The 22,683-nt window shown below is 44.2% G+C and overlaps 2 protein-coding genes across 2 annotated transcripts; one reads left to right on the forward strand and one right to left on the reverse strand.

Moving 5' to 3' along the window:
- Positions 1–1,822: 1,822 nt before the first annotated feature.
- On the forward strand, positions 1,823–18,506 carry nectin4b (nectin cell adhesion molecule 4b). The gene is made up of 11 exons (XM_068571399.1): positions 1,823–1,967; positions 5,802–6,002; positions 7,424–7,591; positions 10,357–10,635; positions 12,155–12,272; positions 14,273–14,424; positions 14,768–14,927; positions 15,462–15,537; positions 15,830–15,889; positions 16,354–16,533; positions 17,272–18,506. Exons 1-11 carry the CDS (start codon positions 1,916–1,918, stop codon positions 17,569–17,571), a joined length of 1,746 nt encoding a protein of 581 aa, XP_068427500.1. The 5' UTR covers positions 1,823–1,915; the 3' UTR covers positions 17,572–18,506.
- Positions 18,507–18,570: 64 nt separating this feature from the next.
- On the reverse strand, positions 18,571–22,315 carry LOC137781965 (uncharacterized). Its single transcript, XM_068570999.1, has 2 exons — positions 21,786–22,315; positions 18,571–21,073 (listed from the first exon to the last, which is right to left on the reverse strand). Exons 1-2 carry the CDS (start codon positions 22,042–22,044, stop codon positions 20,127–20,129), a joined length of 1,206 nt encoding a protein of 401 aa, XP_068427100.1. The 5' UTR covers positions 22,045–22,315; the 3' UTR covers positions 18,571–20,126.
- Between the last annotated feature and the right edge of the window lie 368 nt (positions 22,316–22,683).

Consider the following 22,683-nt stretch of genomic DNA (forward strand, 5'->3'; position numbering starts at 1 on the left):
AACACAACAAAATCTTAATAATTATTTCAAAATTGTGAAAGTTTTGTGGCAGAAAACAACGTCACATGCTCATTTTGTGTCTTGTAAATCACCAGAATTAAGATTTACAAGAGTGATTTGACACAAAACCACTGTTTTTTATATGTCTGACAGTAAATAAGATCCATCTTTGCGTCTAAAAGGATGTTACAGAAAAACGCAGAGGTCACAGAGGTCACGGCGGCCGATCCTCAGGGTCTCGCTCGCTTATTTAGACACATAACTGTGGATGTGTTCATAACAGCCCGATGCGCTGCGAGTGAACTGTTTCCCCTCAGGCGCTTCTCAACAAGTCGAGAAACTCACTCATCCAGACGTCTGTTGCAACACAACCACCTCCACTTGTGAAACAGGCCTGGGGGCGAAGCTGCGTCTGAATCTGATTGATTTTGAGTATTGATTAGACGACACGTGCATGTTTACTGGGTTTCTGTTCGTTTATCATTATCTTTGATTCACAATAAACCTTCTGATGTATAGAAAAGTCTTTTTGTGTGTGCAAAAACACTAAGTGTATTGAATCAACCCTTTTTGTCTCCTTTTTATTACTTCGGTTTAACACATTGAGAGCTGATGGTGACTCGGGATCAGATGTATGTCTGCTGTGGCTGCAGGTCGTCATCAGCCATCAGCTGAATCATCAGGAAATAAACAGTCAGGTTGTTTTTGAAAAACCGGAAAATGTGGAATTTCGCATGAATTCTTGCTGCATTCAAGTCCTCCTGGGAACTTCTGGCTTCTGGATATGAAAATTGTTAGTACGACGTGTTGTGTGATGAAATGGCAAAAACACTTCAACATATTACCATTTTTTGGAGAAATGGATGTTGTGGGGAAGACAGTTTTATTATTATTATTTAAATATATTATAACCAAAAGCAATGCATGTCTTTCTAAACAATAACATCTTCAAATGAGATCCAACATTTTCCTCTATGCTTTATTTTGGCTATTGAAATTGAAAGACAATTAAAATTAATCATTTGCAGCGTTCATGTGCTCTCAATTTTTAATTATGATATTTCCAGCTCAACCATTTTTATATAAATCAACACTTTATATATATATATATATATATATATATATATATATATATATATATATATATATTAGGAGTTTGAAAAGTACCTTTTTAAAACTATTTTTTATTAATATTGTTTTCTTTTCTGTCATATTCTGTCTTTGTTTTTCTCTCTGTTGAGTGAAAAGTTCTGTAAAGTATAATTAAGATGAGTTATTACTTTAATAAATGAATTAATCATGCTGAAGGTTGTTCATTCTTGTGTGTTGTGAATTTTATTTTTCCATCAAGACGTTAGAAGAATTGAAAAATACTATTTTCTCGACTCCGCGTCGACGCAGCACCAAGTGGGCGTGTCCACCTGGAGCAGTGGGCGGAGCCGGGCGCAGACAGGTGTAGCGGCTCCAACCTGCGGTGGACGTGCTTCTCCCTGTGCGTGACAAACGAGCAGGCTTCTGTTTTGTCAATAAGCGCTTTACTATTTGCTTTATTTTTTTTTATTTTCCGCGTTGACTATCAAGTCCATTCGTGTACTTTTACTTTTCCGTGCTGAGTTCACGGTCCAGGCGCTGCAGAGGACTTTGCACTTTTAATCAAGTTCATCCAGTTTACTTCACTTACAACAACATTCAAACAGGGGACAACAAGTGGAGGTTTGTTGTGTGTGTTTTACTTCGTAAGCATCGCATGTGTGATTTGAAGAGGGAACACCTGTTGCACCTGACGAGCTGCTGCGGGCTTCCTGCGGGGCTTCCTGCGTAATCTTAACGCGTGATCTTAACGCATATATCGGCCATGAGAGCGTGATAACAGAGAGGAAGGTGACTCACAGCAGCTTTTATTTTGGGAGTAAAGATGGAGTTGACGGGGCAAAGATCAAATCGTCTGGCGCTGCTTTTACTCGTTGGTGAGTATTGTGTTACATTCATTTACATAACAGTTTACTGTTTGACACAACCTGCACTTTATATGCTTTGATCCTCACTTTTATTGTTTTTTTCTTTTTTTTTTAAAAAGTTGTAGTTGTTAAGAAAGGATAAAAACTATTAGTTGCATAATGTCTCATACTAAATGCATTTAAACATTATTGTATTTCCCATTTTCTGTAAAGTAATTGATACTCTATAAGTTGTAATAATATTCCTGTAACTACAGGAAACAGAGGTCACAAACTGCTTTCCAAGCAAAATGGAAACATGGATATATAAACACTAACTTATTGAGCTTGCTGGTAACGTACATCTCTTTTTATGTTCATATAATGTCACTTTGATGGTCCAATAAGCCCCATGGAGTGTCACGTTTTTGTACTTTTTAAAATAATAAAATCCTATAATACCTCTATCATATTTCTATATGTTAGTGCATGTGTGTAAACCCGTCTGAGCTCATGGTTACCGTCTGAATATTGTTGTCTCTGGTTACACCATATCACCAGAAGCATGTGAACACCTGTGATTTTGCTGGCACAGTCGTCTCATTCTGGCTCATATTCTCATCTGCTTAATGACCTGAGACTGAAGATTAATGACCAAATATTTATGAAGACGTTTCAATAATTCATCGAACACTCTTTTAGCCGGACACCAACAAAACATTTAGTTTTGGACTTTTATTTTCATGATGCAGGTGGTTCAAGTGAAGGGAAATCTAAAATTGAAAAAGTGAAATCACATTTTTTTTTCCAGACAGTGCATTGCTTCCAACTTTGTCGCAACAGTTTAAAAAAAAAAAGAAGAAAAAAGTCCCTCTCACGTTTCAACTCGTGTGCATAAAGCCAGCTCCGTCAGGAAATGGTTTCCAAAATTTCGGTGTGCAGGAACTTAACTGTCCTGCACAGATGGAGCCCTCTGACCTCCTCACCTCCTCCAAGCCCTCTTTATGAGAATCGTGGAAAAAGAGTCGGCTGTGATCCAAACCTTTTTATCAGCCGGCCTCACCGGGTGGGCTGTGCGAGGAGCCAAATCCCTGCAGTCTGCTGCTTTGACATCTTCACAGAAGAGAGGAGGCTGTTATCATCATTTCTTTTTAAAAGCGGATTAATGCCCCACTCCTTTTTTTGGAACGAAATGTTTCGACAGCCGCTGACAAACAGTTTGTCCCATGCAGGTGTGGAGAAAGAAGCGGCGCGACAGAATGTGGCTCGTTCACATTCTCATACTTTCAGTAAACATGAATCAGAACTCATTGCCCAACGTGCAAACCCTCCCGGGTGATTTGTGACTAATTCTGTCGGCTGCTCTCACTTCCGTCTTGGGCCGAGGTTAAACTTAGGCCGTGCTGCTCCCATTAGAAGAGCAAATGCACCTATTAGACTTGTTTTTTCTCTTTAATCCTGCAACCAAAGGTGTGATAAAGTTACTGTCGGTCAGAGGGAACAGGAAAAGCTTGTATGGCGGCCTTGTGATCCTGTGTTTGTCTACGTTTGAGTGTGTGTTTAACTCCTTCGTTCAGTTTCTTGTTTATCTCTATTGACTCTCACCTCTATCTTCACTTCTCGTTGCCGTCCCCTAAAGTCAGTCTCATGTGTCTCTGTTTCTCACATTTCTTTCCCCCCTTTTAATGGCCTAAATGATCCCGGTGTTCTTCTTCCTTTTCTCCCTCCGCTCCACAATTAGGTCACCCACACTGGAGTTCTTTGTTGGCCACATTTAAACTTTCTGTGTGAAGAGACCAGTTCCCTCTGTTGTCCATGCGTCCCGACTGTGTGGGATCTTTTTGTCTGTGGGAGATGTCCCCGTCCCGCACTGGCTGTGGTGTAAATCATTAATTGACCTCATGAATCAGTAACCACAGAAAAAAAATAGTGTGTTGACCCCAGAAATCAAAGGGCAAATGTTTGGTTTTCCCTGTCGGAGATGTAAAAGCTTTGCTCTCTCACGCACATACACACACACACACACACACACACACACACACACACACACACACCCTTTTCAGTCACGGTTGTGTGTCTGTCCCACGCTCCGATGTCGGCTCACAACCAGGTGTGATTAAAAGTACAGTCAATCTTAGTCACCGGTCGGCACTGATGACAGCTTTGATAGTCCAACACTTCACTGATATGAGACCTCATGGCCACTTACCTGAAGCTGCTAAATGCTGCCGCGTTGCGTTAATAAGGAATATTATTTTGTAGTCTCCTTATAAAAAACAAGGATTTTGTTCAGTGTCAAATTCACAATATGAAATCTTTATACTAAAGACACAGACTGCAACAAATACCGTAAAAGTCGGGTTATAAGCCGCGACTGCCTTCGGTGGTTGTCCCCGCTGTAGCCAGCTAGCGCTGCTGCTAATTCCTCTGCTAGCTCCTCGACAACCACCGAAGGCAGCGGGACCAGCCCCGGCTCGAGGCCTGACTCGGGTAGCGGGCATGCGGGCCGCAGCAGCAGCAGCAGCAGCAGCAGCAGCAGCAGCAGCAGCAGCAGCAGCAAGAAGCTAGCAGCTAGGAGCTAGCAGCAGCAGCTGGGAGCTAGCAGCAGCAGCAGCAGCGAAAAGCTAGCAGCTAGGAGCTAGCAGCAGCAGCAGCAGCAGCAGCAGCGAGAAGCTAGCAGCAGCAAGACGCTAGCAGCAGTGCCAGCTGGCTACAGTGCAGACACCCACCGAAGATAGTAGCGGCTTATAACCAGACTTTTATGGTAATCAAAAGAATAAATCACATCTTAAATACTTGAGGCAATAAACACATCCATAAATTATTTGAAAACAACATCTGGGACAAACGGCATAGTGTAATAAACAATGAAGTCCAACTGAATATAGACAAGAAAAAGTAATATCTTATAAGATATTACAAGAGTTTTATCAATAAGAGCAGTTGGAATAAGAGTCAGGTGATCAGACAATAACTAATCCAAGTCTTATACATGTTCATAATAAACAGTAAATGGCTGAAACGTTTAAGGCAACTGAACAATTGACGAAACAGGAAGTTGAACAAAAGAATCGGACCAGACGCAAAACATCAAGCTAGCGTGGAGGAACCTCTCAAACAGCTTCTGAACCGTCACCCAACACAAAGACTCTCCAGTAGCTCCGTCTGACTGAGTCTGTTCACAAACGGGAAACGATTTCTGCTTTTGAAGAAAGAAGAAAGAAGATGAAAGCACTATTGTTTTGAGCTGCGTGCGCCGTCGCCCCAAAGCACAAAGATCCCGTGTTCAAACCGCACCTTCTGCGTGGCGTTTGCATGATTCCTCGCGTCTGCCTGCCAACAGACGAGCAGGTTGGGTGAACCAAACGTGTGTGTGTCTACAAACACACACATGCCTGTCTGGGGTCTCCCTCGCCTCTCGGCTCAATGCATCATGGGATGCCGTCGAGGCCTCCGGCGATTGTGGCGTCGATGGGCTGTTTCTCGTGAAAGTGTAAAGAAGGAAAGCTGTTTTTTAAATTGTTGTCTTAAAAGGAAACTTTCTCACAGCCTGATCGATTCATCTTTCGGTCTTTGACGTGTCAGTTATTGATCGAAAACCCATCACCACAAGATTCCAGAGCCTGAGGTCATGTCTTCGAATAGCTGGTTTTATCTGACCAAAGCGATAGAAAACAGATAGAAGTATGAAATCTTCACATTGGACAAGCTGGAACAACTGAAATAGCTCATCCACTGGAGGGATTACCATGAAAAATGTTAATAAATATATCTGATTCATTGCAGACTGCCACAAAAAGCCAGTTACCAGAAGCTAACCCTTTCAATTAACTGTCAAATTGTCACAACCCCCTCCCTCCTCAGCGGCGTGCGTGCGTGCGGACTTCGTGGAGCCTCCTCAGGCCGACACCTCCCAGCGCTCCTTCGCCGAGAGCGAGACCCGGCTGCCCTGTCACTACCAGGTGGAGAACGGGGAGAAGGTGGTGCAGGTCACCTGGACCAAGGAGCTCCCGGACGGCAGCAAGGACCAGATCATCACCGCCCACTTCCTGGACGGACACACAGGTGAGCCACCTGGCAGACGTTGTGTCTGCCAACTTGCTGCTACATTAGTAAGAAGTTACAATACAAAGTGAATGTAAGGAATTACCTTAATTATACCATCCAAATTGTTATTGTGATTAAAAATTGACACGCTTATCTTGAGCAATGTATCCATTCATACTCATAACCTCGTAGACCTTTTAAAACAGCAGATATTTAGATTTGATGCAAAAAAAAAACTCAATTAACCTTTAGTGAGTGCTTACTGGAACAGGGCCATGTTTATTTTATTAGTTTGAGGCGAAATGTCTGCTGTTAACGGCTGATAACTGGTTAGTCCGACTCAGAAGGATGGAGGTATGAATCCCTTCCAGGTTGGAAGGAGAAGTGTAACTTTTAGAAAAACTTTGAGAGCATTAGTTTTTTATTGCTCTCTGTAACCAACATTTCATTTCCGAGAGTTTAACTGTCAGTTTTATTGCAGTTTTAGGATTTAACACTACAGTTTTAACACCCACATAAACATAATGCTTCTCAACAGTATGTATGCTATGATTAGCGGCTGCGTTCAGAGTGCACATGAGTCTATATACAACTCGATGCTAACAGGCTTACATATACAATCTTAACCTTTTCATATCATTTAGAGGGTAAAATTAGTTTATAAGTGTTGTAATTTTAGCTACTTTTTGTACATTTTGGGCAGATTTCACTGACAAAAAGTGGAAGCTTTATTCCAATAAACCTGCCGCTCCTTTCATTCAAATAGTACGACCGAGTTCAAAGGACGTGCAATAACTGATAACCCACAAAAACAAATGTCGTTCCAGTTCATTGCAACGTGGTTGAACCTTTTTTTATTCAGTAGGTTCGTAGCTCTGTAAAGAAATATCCTTAAAACTCTGGAAACGAGATACTCACAGGAGACTGTCAGGGGACAAAACTACGGCTAAATAAACTAGAACATGAGCACATTTCTAAAAAATCAATCTGTATTTACATTGCACATCCAAGTTCAAACACTAGATTTGGTTTGTTATATCTCAATATTAGACTTACAGCTTTACAGATGTACATCTAAAGTTTACAATTCTATCCTAATCTTTTAAGTGGGCCCTGAAACCATGAACACAAACCACTATTTGGCAATTTCAGCCTGTTTTTACACTTTTTACATGCATATGTTACGCATAACTTAATACAATTTGTAGCGGGCGCTTCGGCCTTGCACTGTTTTACAGTTTAAAAGTACTACTAAGTAGATTATTTGTCTGTAGGGTGAGGTTGTGACGTCTTTGGGTCCAACTAACCGTTCCCGCAGTCAATACTTTTGACGTAGCATTTGTATTGTCTCATTTTTTTTGTCTGTTTTGAGCTTTTGTCTAAAGGATAATGAACGTATAATCTGGCCTGAGCTGAAAGTCTTTGTTTTTGTACGTCAGAGTTCGGGCGTTACTCCGGCCGCGTGAGGTTTGAGAGCAGGAGCCCCACGACGAACTCGGCTCTGCTCATCCCCAGCACCGAGGAGTCGGACAAGGGCACCTACACCTGCCACATCTCCACCTTCCCCAACGGAAACTTTGAGCGGCACATCACGCTCACCGTCTGGAGTAAGAGTCATCCTCGTGCTTTCCCTCTGTCTCTTGTCTGTCTTCTCTTTGTCGCTCCCACACTCTCCTAATCCGATCAGAGCTGCTGTAATGATGTTTAAACCCTAATCATCTTTCAGAGAAAGGAAAAAGCCAAACGGGGGATATTCAGCAGGTTTGGCAACGTGGCCACGAACACCATGACGGCACCTCGGCTTCAGTGGGAGTTTATTTTTTTCACATTATTCATTGTAACGATTTGAAATGGAACCAAAGAGGTTTGAGACATGTTTCCACGTCAAGTTAACTTTATTTAAAGAGCCCAAAACCAAACGGCTCGACACCTTCTGTCCTCGGGAAAAAGCCTCTGAACAGTGGAAAATATAAAATAGAGAAACTTTGGGAAGACCAACATATATTGTATAAACAGAATAGACAGAAATAGCAACTGTGTCATTACAACTAGGGAAATAAATGACAATATTTGGTCAATTAAGTGCAAATGTACAAGAAAGATATTGATTAAGCGAGATATGGAGTTTCAAAGTGAGTCTTTACTCTGTAGAAGATGTCCAGAGGTGTGTCTGCAGTAAAATCACACTATTGTACGCTGAATGTCGATGTCAAGCAGGCGATGAAATATGTTTTGAGGGAACGCGTGAGTCACTGCAAAGACAAACGGTCCTGAAGCGTGCCGTCGTAAATGAGCACCCAACATGTTTTGCAGTTTGATGCAACAGGATGGCAGATCAGCTGGGGACAGACACAGAGATGTACACACACACAGACACACACACACACACACACACACACACACACACACACACACATGCAGTCACTTACTCAGACGTGCATAATAATAATAATGATAATAATAAGGTGGATTGCTAAATGACTACTATAAATAAAACAGTTAATTCTACTTTAAAAGGTTTTTATTGGAAACAACTTTAAGTTCTTTCAAAACCTTTTGTCACTCGGTCGCCTGAATAATTTGGACGTCTTCCTTCATTACTTTGAGATAATTGCGTTGCGTCCTCCTGATTTCAGTGGCGCAATAATAGCAGCTGGTTTTTTTTTAAATGTTTTTTTTGTTTTTTCCTGGATCGTCCTCCTCGTGAAACCTGCAGCGCTGCTGTCTCTTCTTAATGACTTTCGCTTGTCGGCTCAAGTCATCAACGGCGACGGCTCAGTTGTAAACTTGTCCCGACACGCCGCGGATTAGACAAACCTACAGAAATACACTCACTCCTCTGACAACCTCCAGCACCGGATTCCCTCGACTCCTTAAACCGTAAACATGCAACCGCAGAACGTCCAATCCAGAAGATACATAAACATCTGTCAAGCGCATATTTTAATCTAAACCTCCTTATTAGAATTACCCTCTGCTTTGATTTGATTGACATATTTAAATTAAGACTTTTTCTTTTGATTGCTATATTGTTTTCTTGATTTGGATGTACGGTGTATGCGTCTATTTGGCTTTTGGGTCCTTGTCATCACTTGTATGAAGATTAAAATGTCCCTTAGTGTGCAGGGTGTTATCCCTGCAGGATGTTTCTTCCCACATATCACCTGTCAATCACACCCAGAGGGCTGTACCGTGATGTCATGCGTTGAGTTTCTGTTTACACGGTTTGAGGCTGTACTGGTGGTGCCCTTTTTCTCTTTGTGTGCTAATCCATAATGGATTTTTTCTGCTAATGCTAACTACCTGTTTACATCTTCTACGCTAATAATCGGAACGCCAACGGAAAGACTTCCCAGTTTGTTTACGACGGCGAGCGCTGCCGTGACACGTGTGTGTGTGTGTGTGTGCGTGTGCGTGTGCGTGTGTGTGAATTACAATCGTGTTCAACCAGTTGGTGACCAGAAGCAATAAAATAGATGTTTTTATCCTTAGAAACAACAATAACAATGTCACGGATTGACTTGATTTAATTCATGTCCTGGTATGATTTTTAAAAAAATAACTTAAAAGAACACAGAGGAGACATAATCAATAAAACCAGGTGAAAAGATTCTTAATGTTCATGTCTGAAGTTGCTACATTGTTGCTCTCCACCGTCTGTCGGTCATTTCTCAGTGAGATCCTGTGTTTTACAGGATGTATTTAAAATCTTTCTTCATTTTTATCACATCGTTCTCATCTGAATCTTTCAGCGACTCGACCTCGAGGCCGCTTGTCGCTCAAACTTTTCCCACAATGATAATCGTGACAAAAACATTCAATGACGTCCTGGTTTAAATGGATTTTTAATTACAGCCGCTGAAGACAAATTTACCTTGAGCATGCTTTAGAAAGTATTTATCTCTTAATGCTGTAATTGTGGGGAATATGCCTCACGCAAGCGGTTTACCACATCGTCGTACTAATAAAACTTAATTGCGGAAAGTGAATGCAGTTCAAATACAACTGAAAACACGTAACATATAAAAGCCTACAGGACAATTATCCACAACATAGAAATATATATTGTGTTCAACACAAAGAAACCAAAAGAAACACAAACGTTAAGAAGTAAATTGATTTATCAGTTAGATAAAAGTTGACGTTTATTACTGTTTCGGTGCTAGAAAAGGTTCACAAAAGCAGTGGAATACATGAATAAAATGGTAGACGCATGTAAATAAATGTCTAAAACCAGAGATTTTAAGCTCCTTTAAGCACGTGAAAACCTCCTTCTCATGTCAAACTCTGCACAGTGAATCTCAAACAATCAAGTGAAGTAACAACACTCTCAACTCCCTCCTCTTCCTCTTCCTCCTCCTCCTCCTCCCAGTTCTCCCCATCTCCTCCCTGGACCCCGTGCTCCTGGTGGAGGGCCAGTCGTACCGCGTGGCCGCCTCCTGCCGGGCCGTGGGCCAGCCGGCTCCCCACCTCTCCTGGGACACGGACTTGCCGGGCCAGGCCCAGAACCGCACCAAGGAGGGCGGCTCCGTGTCCAGCTACTACTCCCTGCACCCGCTGCGCGGCATGAACGGGAAAAAGCTGGACTGCCTGGTGTGGCATCCAGGCCTGGAGCGGCCGCGCAGGATCTCAAACAGCCTGGTGGTGCAGTGTGAGTAGAGATGATGATGATGATGATGATGATGATGATGTCGTTTTCTGCATGTTATGTTCTAACAGCAAATGAGCCGTTCGTCGTACTTCCTTGAGCTGGCTCCGGTTCAAGGATTTTATTTAATGAATTTTCGAATCAGCTCATCTATTTCCTGAAACAAACGGCACAAAAAAAAAAGCGTTAATGCGTACTCATACTGACCTTTTTTTTTTAGTACACTGACTTTTTTTGAGTGCAAGAACCTGCTGATAATTTCTGTAGTAGGTTGTAACTCCATTTATTTTGTACTGTACCTCTCAGAATTTAAAGTGTTCCTATTTGAGTCTGTGTGACAGTTTAAATCTGCTCAGAATGATCATGGAGTTTACCTTTTAAGACACTGTTGCATGCTCTATGTTCAGTTTAGCTCCTCCTGCTAAATGTCTAATTTAACTCCATGTGGCGTTTACTCCTCTGGCCGCTCTGCAAGCGATGTATTTGTATAGCTTAACCTTCCTATTGGGAAAATAAATGGCTGGCAGGAGACTAAACATTAGACAATATTGGCAGGTTGCTGGGAACGTGTATGAGTAATGCTTCTTCCTCCACTATCGCTCCTCTCTTCAGTTCCTTCTGTACACAACAATTGCTCTTTGTCCGGTGCGATGTGACGGCTCAATGTCGTCCAGAGGAGTGCACTCGAGTCATGGATCTGACTTTAGACAAAAATCGGACTTTGCCAACTTAAAACCTAAGTGAAACGCAAATGACTTGTGACTTTGACCTTTTGACTTGGAACCACTTGATACTTTCCCCCCAACATGAAGATTAAAATGTACTTTATCAAAGCAATCGCAGTGGGGGAATGTAAATAAGTACATTTACTTCAGTACTGGACTTGCACTTTACTTATTTCCTTTTTATACAATACAATTTATACTTCTACTCAATTACATGTGAGAAGCACATATTGTGCTTTTTACTACAGCTTTAGTTACTATTTACAATGACTTAAACCCTTTTTGTCCAATGAGTACAACATTTGTTTTTATATATTTGTATTAAACTATTTGTGTGTTGAGAAAATTCTCCTACTGCTCAGTAAACTCTAAAAAAAAAAAGAAGAGAAAAAGACAAGTCTGAACCTGGACATGAGCACAATATGTCTGTTTTAAAGAAGGCTTTTAATGCAGGGTTTCCCCAGTGTGGCATTAGCGCTTTTACATAAGTAAAGGCTGTGCATACTTCTTAGTCGTGCAGCAATCAACTTCAGATTATCCTGACAACAGTCGTGTCGTACTGCTGCAGGAGGAGCAGCGCAGACCTCACATCGCATACGGATGCAAAGACTCTGTCGACTTAATCAGTGTGAGAACGTAGAGAATCCTCTTTGGATAATTAAAGACATGAAACGGCATCGCACATTTATGGCCCTCTCTGCTGATAACAATCCTCACGTACAAGGTTTTCCTCTTCGCTCTGCCTCTTGCTCATATATATATATATGTATATATATATATCTGTGTTTCTGTGTCAGACCCCCCAGACGCCACCATCTCCGCTGGTACGGGCGACTGGTTTGTGGGTTTGGAGAAAGCGGAGCTGGTCTGCAACGGCAGAGGATACCCCAAACCTCAGAACATCACCTGGACACGGTACTGCCACCCGTCTTGTCTGCCTGCTCATGCACATGAACTGTTTCTCTCTCTGTTTGGCTGCCGGTGGGAATCTGACAATTACATGCCAATTCACCCCCACCGGGACGCTGTTTGCATTGCTAAAATGCTCTTTACATGGCACTGGAATGCGTCTCAAAACACATGTAAGCCGCTGCCCTCACGTACACACACACACACACACACACACACACAGACTACACTCTTGCGAAACAACAAGGAAGTGCGCTTGAATGTAAAGGAGGGGCGTCTTTCTGTCCCGGCTCAATTCACCACAGAATAAAAGCTGTGGTGTCGCGTTGCGCAATTTGAAGTTAGTAGAAGAAGATTGAGGGAGAGATATTTTCACACGAGGGAGGGTGCGAGCGACACAAGGAAGAGCAGGAGACACCCGATAAGCACTTAATCACAGTGCCATGCTTTAAATATCACTCTAATGCCTGGTAAAACACAGGGTCTGTGCTTAAATTAGAGAGACGGTACCAGCCATTACAGCCACGACTGAACACACAATGATCAAATGTTGTGTGCTGGCTGAGTGGGAAAATATTTTAGCGAGCGTGAGGCAATCTTCAAATGTTAAAGATTATTCCGAATTAAGGTTTTTCAACCCCACAGACCCTTCGGCGCGTTCGCCGTCACCAGGTCGTAATGTGTGGACGAGCATTGTTCCAACCCCAGAGGAGGAGCTGCTTTTCATTTTCAGTTTAAAGTGCTCGATATGAATTTCAGAGCAGAGGGATTGCCTCCACACAGCTCTCAACATGGCGGCGGCGTCGAATACCGATTCACGTCGATGTGTTACCCCGAAACTAAACCGACCCACATCCTGAACCCTAACTATGGACGGGGCTGCTATGATTTTCACAGAATGGACACACTAATTTATGGGAAAACCGACTTCCGCGTATCTCCTGTAGCTTGAAGCTAACTATGCTAATGAGACCAACAGGGCTGACCAAGTGCAACCAAATGAAACTTCACTCGTGTGCCGAGACTGTAGAAGAACTCTCTGTGTGTCGATATGAACGTCCGAGGGCAACTACACCACAACAATTCTTATTTTCATGCGTTTTGCTTCCTTTTCGATACCGCTCTCGTGCCTGCGTGGTAAACATGAAGCTACAACCTGCAGCCGCTTAGCGTAGCTTAGCTGCTAGCGTGGCTCGGCCCTATGGTAACAAAATAGGCCTCCCTGCGTCTGGTTGCATTGATATTGTGATAATTCTCTCACAAAGATCTACACAATGGATTAGAATCTTTTTGGCTGCTGAAGGTGTTTTTTGCTTTCTTTTCTCTCCCCCTCTTCACTTTGTCTGTATCATTTTCAACCATCTACTCTGTGTCAGATGCAATCTCCACCTGTGACTCGATTTATAAAAGGCTGGTTAGAGAAGCTAGGTGGGGTTTTGAGAAAAGAAACCTGAGCTTGGCCTCCTGTTTGGGGGGTGAAGCGGCCGTTAAATAGCTGCTGCTGCTGCTGCTGCTGCACAGTGAAACCCAGAGCAACATGACCCCTCTCAGTGGACCCGATCAGAAACCGGCTCTCCATTATGTGATGTCTGCAGCGGCACTGTGCACTCTCTGAACTGGCTTAAATCCCCCAAACCTAGCATTTATTGGGTCTATTCAGATCAATGGGCGCCAGTCGTAAGCCCGGCGGGTTTTGGTTTAGGTGTGAGTGAATTGGTGGTTACGCACGCTGCGGTGAACCCGACCCTATGATGTGCTTATTTCAGCCGAAACTCTCGCGACGCAAGCCGCTCGCTGCGTTTCACGCTACTGTTTCAGTTACAGATGTTTGTGCATTTCCTCCTCTGACACAAGAGGATTATATTTTGGTCTGTAATGCCATTGTGTTCACCGTGAGTCACAGCTCACAACAGTGGTGAGCGGTGAGTCACAGGTTTTCTGCGTGGTTTATCGATGGGTTCCCATCATTGCCGATACATGGTGACTAACGATCTGCTTCGCCACAGGAATGGAGGAGCGTTGCCAGATCGAACGTCCGTGGCTGGAGGAAAACTTGTGTTCGAACGGGCCCTCCGCCTGAACGACAGCGGGGTCTACAAGTGTGTGGCCAGGAACGACGTGGGAGTGGGAATAACAGAGTATAATATGACCGTAAAAGGTGAGTGGGGTCCAGCTTTGTTAGTGTTAGAGATCACACTGGATTAAAAAGAGAAACTGTCCTATTTCCAGTGTGCTTCGGTGGTGTATAAAGGGGAAATGAGACACTTGGAATGAATCACGAGAAAAGTTGAGTTTTAAACAAAAACTCAATTCTGAGCAATTCTCCTTTGTAATCGTGCAAGTTTGCTGCCCCCTCGTGGTGGATAGATGCAGCGTTAACTGATGCTGTTTTACTCATTCAGGATGTAAATTGCTGCACATGCATCTGTGGTTTTGTTCCAGCATGTTTGCATGCGATATATATTCATTCAGACGTCTTCTTGTCCTCGTTCTGCTCGCAGGGACCCCTCAACCCAAGGACTTCGTCGACAACCTGCTGCTGATCATCATCGGCGCTTCGGCCGGAGCTCTGGTCCTGATCCTGGTCCTGGTCGTCCTGCTGGTCAACCGCCACCATCGACACAAGAACAAAAAGCTTGAGATGGAGCTCAACGAAAAAACGTAAAAAAAAAACACTTATTTGTTTTCCTTTATCGTGATGGTGATATTTTGGCTCGAGACCTCCTTTTCCCTGCGTTTGAGTCATAGTTGGAACCCCAAATTAATTCCGAAACTTGTGTTTATTGTATGTATGTGTTGAGGAAAGTTTTTGAAAAAAATGGATATCTGCAAAAAAATCATTTTTAAAAGATATTTTCATCGTAACTCTGAACATCCATCATGATATGAGCCAGAATCCCCAAAAATGCCTCCTAGGGCGGTCAATAAGACACCTTTTTGGAAAGATTAGGACCTAAAGAATCAAAATCTGCAATAAAAATCACAATAAAACAAAGTCTTGGTCTGTTAGGAAGGAGTTTCAGTCAAAAAACTGTGTCGTTCGGTTCAAAAATTAGAAATATTACGTATTTTATGCCAAAAGATTGGCTGAATGGGGCATGCTGGGACTCAAAATTGGCGCGGGAGGATTTTTGCGCGCGGTTCCCAAAAAGGTTAAACTGCCATTCAAACTGTTAACACGCTGTTTTATCGCAGGGAGGAAATTCAAACCTTCTCCAGACAAGCCTCCTTCAGGAGACTGAACTCTGTCAGCACAGACCCCAGAGTGCAGGTACACACACACACACACACACACACACACACACACACACACACGCACACAGTGAGAACAATAACCTGCCCGAGTGCAGTCGGGGGTGGAGCCGCCTGCAGCCGTGTCTGCTGCCTGGAGGCCGATGATTGCAGGCCGCTTGCAGCTTCAAACAAATAATAATAATAATAATAATAATAATAATAAGCGTCTATGAACGCTGCATGTTCAACATCTCCTCCTGGGGTTGATTCGTGTGTATTCATCTTCATGTTTTGCTCACGTTCTCTCACTTTCTCTCTCTTCATTCCAGCCCGAAGATTACGCTCTGCTCAGAGTCGACAGCCGCATGAAAAACAGCCAGATTTCTCTGGTGAGTTCCTCGCTGCCGGATTGATTAATCTGTGAAACAATCATGGTATTCATTTTTTTGTAACGTTATTAGTTTGCATCTTAATAATTAGTTAGTTTCAGCCCTACTGCCATGATTATTACATGGAATGGCTGAAAAATCACTTCAATGTCGTTCGGTAAGGATTTTATTGAATGAACATGACAAAAGTAGACGGTAATAAACATCTGAGAGAATATTGAATATTCCCTCTAAATAAAAAGGGTCAAATGTATTCCAAAAATGTAAAATGTGGCATCAGCCGCCTATCTCCACCTGTGTCATCCCCCATTATAACACACAGTTACTTCATGTAATAACCCACACGATGAAGAACCGATGAAGACAGAAATAAAAGTCGCCATCTTTTTTCATACGTATTGCGTGAGATATGAAGAGTCGTCGTTATCAGCGTTGTGACTGTTGACCCCCCCACCCCCCTTCAGGAGCGACCCGTCTCCACCCTGAGCGGGAAGTGGGGCCCTCCAGCGGACGTGGACGAGCTGGGGCGCCCCGTCGTCTGGCACGACGGCCGAGAGAGCCTGAGAGGAGGCGAGATGGACCGGGAGAAGGAGGAGCGCAGGAGGAGGGTGGAGTCGTACCTGAAGAGCAGCAACATGTCGCTGGTATGTGTCACGGCATGCGGATGACGTGCCGGAAATGCATTTGGTTTTGTTTGCAATGTGTCACCCGGTATCGGGGTTTATTTTCTGCCGAAGACCAAACAAAACAAAAACTGGACGTGCAGATGAAACGCAACTCAGCAAGTGCAATTTGTTTTATTAGAAAACAAAGGATTTGTCTGTCTCTCTTCAAGTTGTCCATGCTTTTTTTTTTGTTGCCATTCATGTTCGAAATGGAAAAAATGTAGAAGCAAAGTAAACACGGTCCATATTAACACCAGTGAATGTATCACAACCTGATTGACTGCCCTGAAACACAGTTTCTTCCAGGGAATATTCCCTCTACATTCGCTCTTCGCTCTGCATTCAACACTGCTAAAAATGTGAAAAAGTTTTTTTATTTCCATCCTGTTTTTTTAAGCAGAAGTAACCAACCTGTTGCGAAACGATGGCACCTGATGATGCTGCGAAAGCAGATCATTTACCAACCTGTGTGTCCTTTATTGAGTAACTCTCACCTTAAATAGGCTTGTATATGTCGTACGGTGGTGAGACGCATGCTCTCGTATTGTTTTTGAACTCATCCTCTTCAGTTTGTAGCGGGGAACTTCTCAGTCAAATAAGGCCTGTACTTTGTCCCATTTTAATTGACGAAGAGGAAACGAGGTGTAAAACGTGTCTAGGTGCAGTGCGAGTGGGAGGGGAAGAGATGGTAATGTGTTTCTGTGCCGTTCATACCAGGACTCAGGTCTGCCCTCTTCCCTGGTTCCCCTGAAGGCCCAGCAGGACGAAGGCGTCGGGCCCAGAGAGCCGGGCCTTGCCCACCAAAGAGAGGGAGACCCCCCGCGGGGAGAGGACTGGGCTCCCCCGCCGCCATCGTCGGCGGCCGAGGAACCCGGGGACGACGACGAGGAGGACGGCGGCGGCTCCTACCAGCTCTCGGAGGCGCTCACCAATCACTTCTACTACAGTAATGGCGTCCTCAGGCCCAGGCCGCACTCCAACGCCATCCTGCTGCACCCCAGAGGTCAGGTCATCTAGACCGGAGAGAGGAAGCCGGCCTGCAGTGCAAGCGATGTCGTTCTTTCAACGGGATGTTTGTTTTGTGCACAATGACTTCAGGGGGGAGTTGACCCCGAGAAACGATCCACTTTTATCCCCTGCCTCTGGATTGTTTTTGTCCCTTTTTATCTTCAACTTATGAATTCATTTTTGGCGAATTTTATGCCTTTTTATTAGAGAGTGGACAGAGATGCTGACTGTCTTGCAACAGTCCACAGAACCAGAGATGGCAGCATACCCCATTTTTTTGGGAAGCTCCTTGATCCCGATTATTTACAGCAGGCGGCCGACAAGTTCTGCCTCTCCCACACCGCCGTGGAGTGTGGATGAAAACTACTTCCTCTCCTTTTGAACCGCGAGGAATAAAAGGGGACCCGTTACATCATGTTTACTCTGTTATCCGACATCTTAAACCGACAAGGGCGGAGTCCCGATTGAGCCCGACAAACGGCATCAGGCGCCACGTTTACATCAACAACATTCAGGGAGGAACATTACGGAGACGCGGTGTCTACGCTCCAAAATGTCCGTCCAAGTTAAGAGCGAACTGTTTTCTAATATTTGATATTTTTCCTCTTGGATGCACCCGTGGATTATAAGTACGTGTGTGCATTTGTGTGTGTAAGGAAGAGCTATGAGGAGATATGTTATGTTTATGATGTTGTGATTGAACTGCCACCTGCAACTATATAAGAAAGGTCAAAAAAGCCACCTGAACGCAGACGGGGTCGAGGTTACCGGGTGGATGTTCACGGATCCACGCGGCCAACTCGTCTCCACGATTTTAAACCACAGCGATGAAACAGAAGATGAACTGTAAAGCAACATTCAGACAGCAGTGTGTGTGTGTGTGTATGTGCATCATTGTGTAAATTGTTTATATTAATTCAGTCTTTTTCTATGGAACTATAACAAAAAAAACTGCCATGTAAATATTGAAATGTTTATTCATAAAAGTACAGCATACAAAGCCATTGTTCTTTATTATAACCTGGGATAATTAAGCTTGACTCGCCTCGTAGACAAGAGGATAAATTTGATAAATGTTCACAGCTGCTGCAGTTACATTATTTCAGTTACATTTCCTGGCGTTCACATCCCTAATTTGCTTGATAATGACGGATGTAATGGAGGTTGTGGGTACCAGTACGATAACTGGATTTTCACAGGGTGACTGGTCTCTCTGAGCGACAGGGCGGGGGGTTCAGTAACCTCAGGGGGAAACCTCTGTGTTACACGATTACAGACACATTTTGAGACAATGCGCTTATTCACTTTCCTCTCAAGAGTCGTCACGTCCGCAGCCGAGATATAACCCTGTAACTGGAAACTTGTAAATGGATTCCAGAGAGCCGGGCTAGCGGTTTCCCTCCGTTTCCAGTCTTTGTGCTAAGCTAAGCTAATCGGCTGCTGGCTGTGGTTTTTAACGGAAACGGACAGTGGCATCGATGTTCTTGTTTCTTTTTTTAAGAAAGGCTTATTTCCCAAAACGGCTAACTATTCCTTTAGTCTGCTGCTCCGCCACTCCAGAGTGTTTTGTGGGAGGAAGTGACCCGGGCACAGACGGCTGGAGGGGACCTTGGACTACTACACCTAAGACTACCTACAAGAAGACCTACATCTCCCAGCATGCAAGGTTAAAATTCTTAAAGTGCGAAGATGAGCGCTTCCTCTTCCTGTCTTGGATACACATACTCGGGGTCAGCTGTGGCTCAGGAGGAGAAGCGGGTCGTCCTGTAATCGGAGGTTTCGATCCCGGGCTCCTACAGTCCACATGTCAAAGTGTCTTTGTTCTGCTGAAGGCTGTGCAATCATTGGGCATTAGAATAGATGTGTGTGTGTGTGTGTGTGTGTGTGAGATTGGGGTAAATGTCGGCATGAAGTGCTTCGAGTGGTCGAAAACTAGCAAGGCGCTTTTTGTAAATGCAGTCAAGTTAGTTAGATATTTGCTAAAGTCTCTCACATTAAATGAAAAGTACATGTGACCAAACTCAACGTTTCATCAGTCTTCCAAAGACGACGACGCAATTCGGGTCCCCGTGTAATGGTGACTGTCGCATGAAGCCGCTTAGTCTCATTCTTTAAGCGTTGTGGTTGTCTTCTTCATAAATTTCTGTCTTTCCATCTCCACGCAGGTCTGAGCCGTTCTGTTGTCACTGTGATCCTGACGCAAACCAAGGATGTGAAGATGGTGACGCCATCGGGGAGATCAGAGGCTCTACAGTCGTCAAACACAAAAGGTGTTTGCAGGTTTGCTGATGTGTAACCCGCAGATGTGAATGTTCAGCCATGTCACTGTGGCTGGATGTCCCGACAAACGGTATTTAAGAACCGAAAATTAGTCGTCACACGCCACGCTAAGTTAGTTTTAATTCATCTCAACAAACAAAGAGAAAGTAGTGCACGGTAAAAATCAGTCGGCTACATTACTTTACAGAAATATCAAAATAGAACGGGAATTTGTTAGTTCATCTAGACACACGGATACTTTGTAGCTTTTTCTTCTTCTCATCGCCGCTACAAAATCTACTGAATCAAACTGCATTATGGGAAAGTGCCTCTTTGTGAGTCCTCTGGTGAGTGCGAAGGTTGCTCCTCTGAGAGAAGCACTTCCCGCAAATGTCGCACGTGTACGGCTTCTCTCCCGTGTGGATCCGCTGGTGGATCTCCAGGTGGCTGACGCGGTCGAAGCTTTTGCCGCAGAACGGGCAGATGAACCACTTCTCCTTAATGCGGCGGCTCGCGATCGTTTTGTGCAACTCGGGGTCGTTCAAAAGAAAGAATCTGCTGTCGGGGTTGAACGCGGACGCGTTTTTAGTCTGTGGCGGTTTCTCCGAGAGGAATCGGATGGACACCGCTCTCTCCGCGGGGTTCATCTCGTCCGTCGGCTGATTCTGATGCGCTTGGCTAAAAGTCCCGGGAGCCCTCGGTTTGCTCGACGCGCCGGGTCCGCTGTCCCTCGCGAACCTGTCCGAGTACGCCGCCTCCGCCGAAGTATCGAAAATGTCCAAAGCGTTCTGAATGAGGAGGATTTCCGAGTCCATGTTTCGGGACAGCTGCTTCGGTTCAAAGAAGCAGTCCGAGTCGTCCGCGGTGTCGCTGTCTCCCACAGAGACGGACGACCAAAGCCGGCTCTCCTGTTCGTCCGCAACCTCGACGGGTGGGAGGTCCAGTTCCATCTCGTGGTGAGCCGCAGCGTCGCCGTCTCCGTTGTCGCCGCAGCCATTGTCGTCATCGCAGCAGTCGACCATCGAGTCCACGATCTGTTCCACGATCTGGACGTCGTCCTCGTCCTCTAGCTTGACTATCAGATCGTCGTTGTCGTCCCTGCAGTCGCTTTCGCAGACGTCCGACTTGAGCTGCTCGCTTTGCCTCTCCTCCGTCTGCACCGGAGGCGGCGTCCCGTGGTTCGCAGAGGCGTCCGCCTTCTCTCTAGCGCTCTGATCGGACAACAGCGTCTGGACTGAGTCAATAATCGGCCCTGAAACGACAGAGGAGGTGCACATTTTTTATTTTTTTTTTACATGCATTGAGAACTAGTTTATGTATGGTCTTGAAAATAGTTAACAATCGGCGCTTTTCAATGCCTCCTTAACACCCTTATCTATTCTTCCAATGAAAAGATGTCTTATTTAGTCTTGTAATATCAGAAAATAGTGAAAAATACTATACCTGACATGTTTAAATGACTTGTTTTGTCTAACTACCAGTCCAAATCCTCACAGCCGATATGTTTTGGTTGTCTAAATCGTGGTTGAACAGATGGAATGAGTGTAAAATGCAGTCAGAAAGTAGCCTTCAAGTTTCTCAGAGTTGAAAAGCCACTAATGCGCTTGTAAAAAAAGGAAGTTGGAAGTTTCTTCACAAAACGTGATGAAATGTGGTGGTCTAGTGTGTAATGGCAACTATTTTAATAGCTTTTTTCCATCATGTGTAATAATGAAGTGGAAGACACTGTGACTGAAATTTCCCCCTATTTATTTATTGATGGACTAATGTATAATGAACACAAACACACTGATGATAATAACAACCGCAGCCCTACTCTGGTCGGCTTAATTAATAGATAACACACAGAAAAGCATAAAATTCTTCCATTTGACGCTGTAACCAGAAATGTTTTTGGGAAACCTTGTGCTTGCTGTGAGTAAATACAAACATGTGTTTTATTAGTTCCGTGTTGTCAACCTTACCGTCACATGGCTGCAGCTCTCTCTTGGAAGAAGACGACGGAGACGCGTTTGTGGTCAGAGACGCGACCGCGAGCCGCTCGTTTTCCATCACCGCCAGCTTCCGGTTCAGGACCTCGATCTCGCTCTCCCTCCGCCGGAGCTCGACCTGCACGAGGGCGAAGCCGTCCTCCCACAGTTTGCCGATTTCCACCACGGCAGCTTTAGCCAGCATCTCCATGATTGAGGTTAACTTGCTCTGGAAAGCCACACAGTTGGCCATGTTTGACCCTTCTTCTTCTTCCTCCTCCTCTTCCTCCTCGTCCACGACGGGTCAGCGCCTCCGCGGGCTGCTGCGACGCGGCGGGCCGTTAAAGTAACTTATCTGCGCGAACTTCAACCGTTGAGGTTCACATTTGGTTGCTTTTTTGAGGCGAAAAACATGGAAGTGTAATACAATAGTGGTAACAGGAAACGCTGGTGGTCATGTGACGGAGGATCTACGGTGCAGGTGGTGGGACAAAATTCCTCAGCGGGAAAACGTGACTAAAAGCAAACTGCGTTTGTCGGCAATGCAAAGATTAACATACGCGTTATAACGAATGCTGGTATAATCCGATATGACGCATACAAAAAACTGTTTACATATGAACTACTACTTTTAAATACAAAAGATACTTTGGTAAATGTAAAACAACTAAACTAAATAAAGTTATACTGATCATGCCAGTGGATTTAGGAGTCTCTTATCTTTAATTTAACTATAAAGTCAACAATCAATGAAGGATTTTAAATGAAACGTATTAACCCAAAATAATTTGAGATAAGGCATTGGAGACACTAACATATAACTGCTTTTACAACATTTAAGATGGCCCCCAACTTAAACTCTGAGGAAACCCAGGAGCAGCATGAAAAGGCC

This window comes from Clinocottus analis, unplaced genomic scaffold (genome assembly GCF_023055335.1).
Source record: "Clinocottus analis isolate CAN_PGR_092001 unplaced genomic scaffold, fCliAna1.0.p SCAF_11, whole genome shotgun sequence".
Taxonomy (NCBI): domain Eukaryota; kingdom Metazoa; phylum Chordata; class Actinopteri; order Perciformes; family Cottidae; genus Clinocottus; species Clinocottus analis.

Coding starts and splice junctions, on each gene's coding strand:
- nectin4b (XM_068571399.1), top strand. CDS start 1,916: ATGGAGTTGACGGGGCAAAGATCAAATCGTCTGGCGCTGCTTTTACTC. Junction 14,928..15,461: donor ATGGAGCTCAACGAAAAAAC/GTAAAAAAAAAA, acceptor GTTTTATCGCAG/GGAGGAAATTCAAACCTTCT. Junction 15,890..16,353: donor AAAACAGCCAGATTTCTCTG/GTGAGTTCCTCG, acceptor ACCCCCCTTCAG/GAGCGACCCGTCTCCACCCT.
- LOC137781965 (XM_068570999.1), bottom strand. CDS start 22,044: ATGGCCAACTGTGTGGCTTTCCAGAGCAAGTTAACCTCAATCATGGAG. Junction 21,074..21,785: donor AGAGCTGCAGCCATGTGACG/GTAAGGTTGACA, acceptor CTGTCGTTTCAG/GGCCGATTATTGACTCAGTC.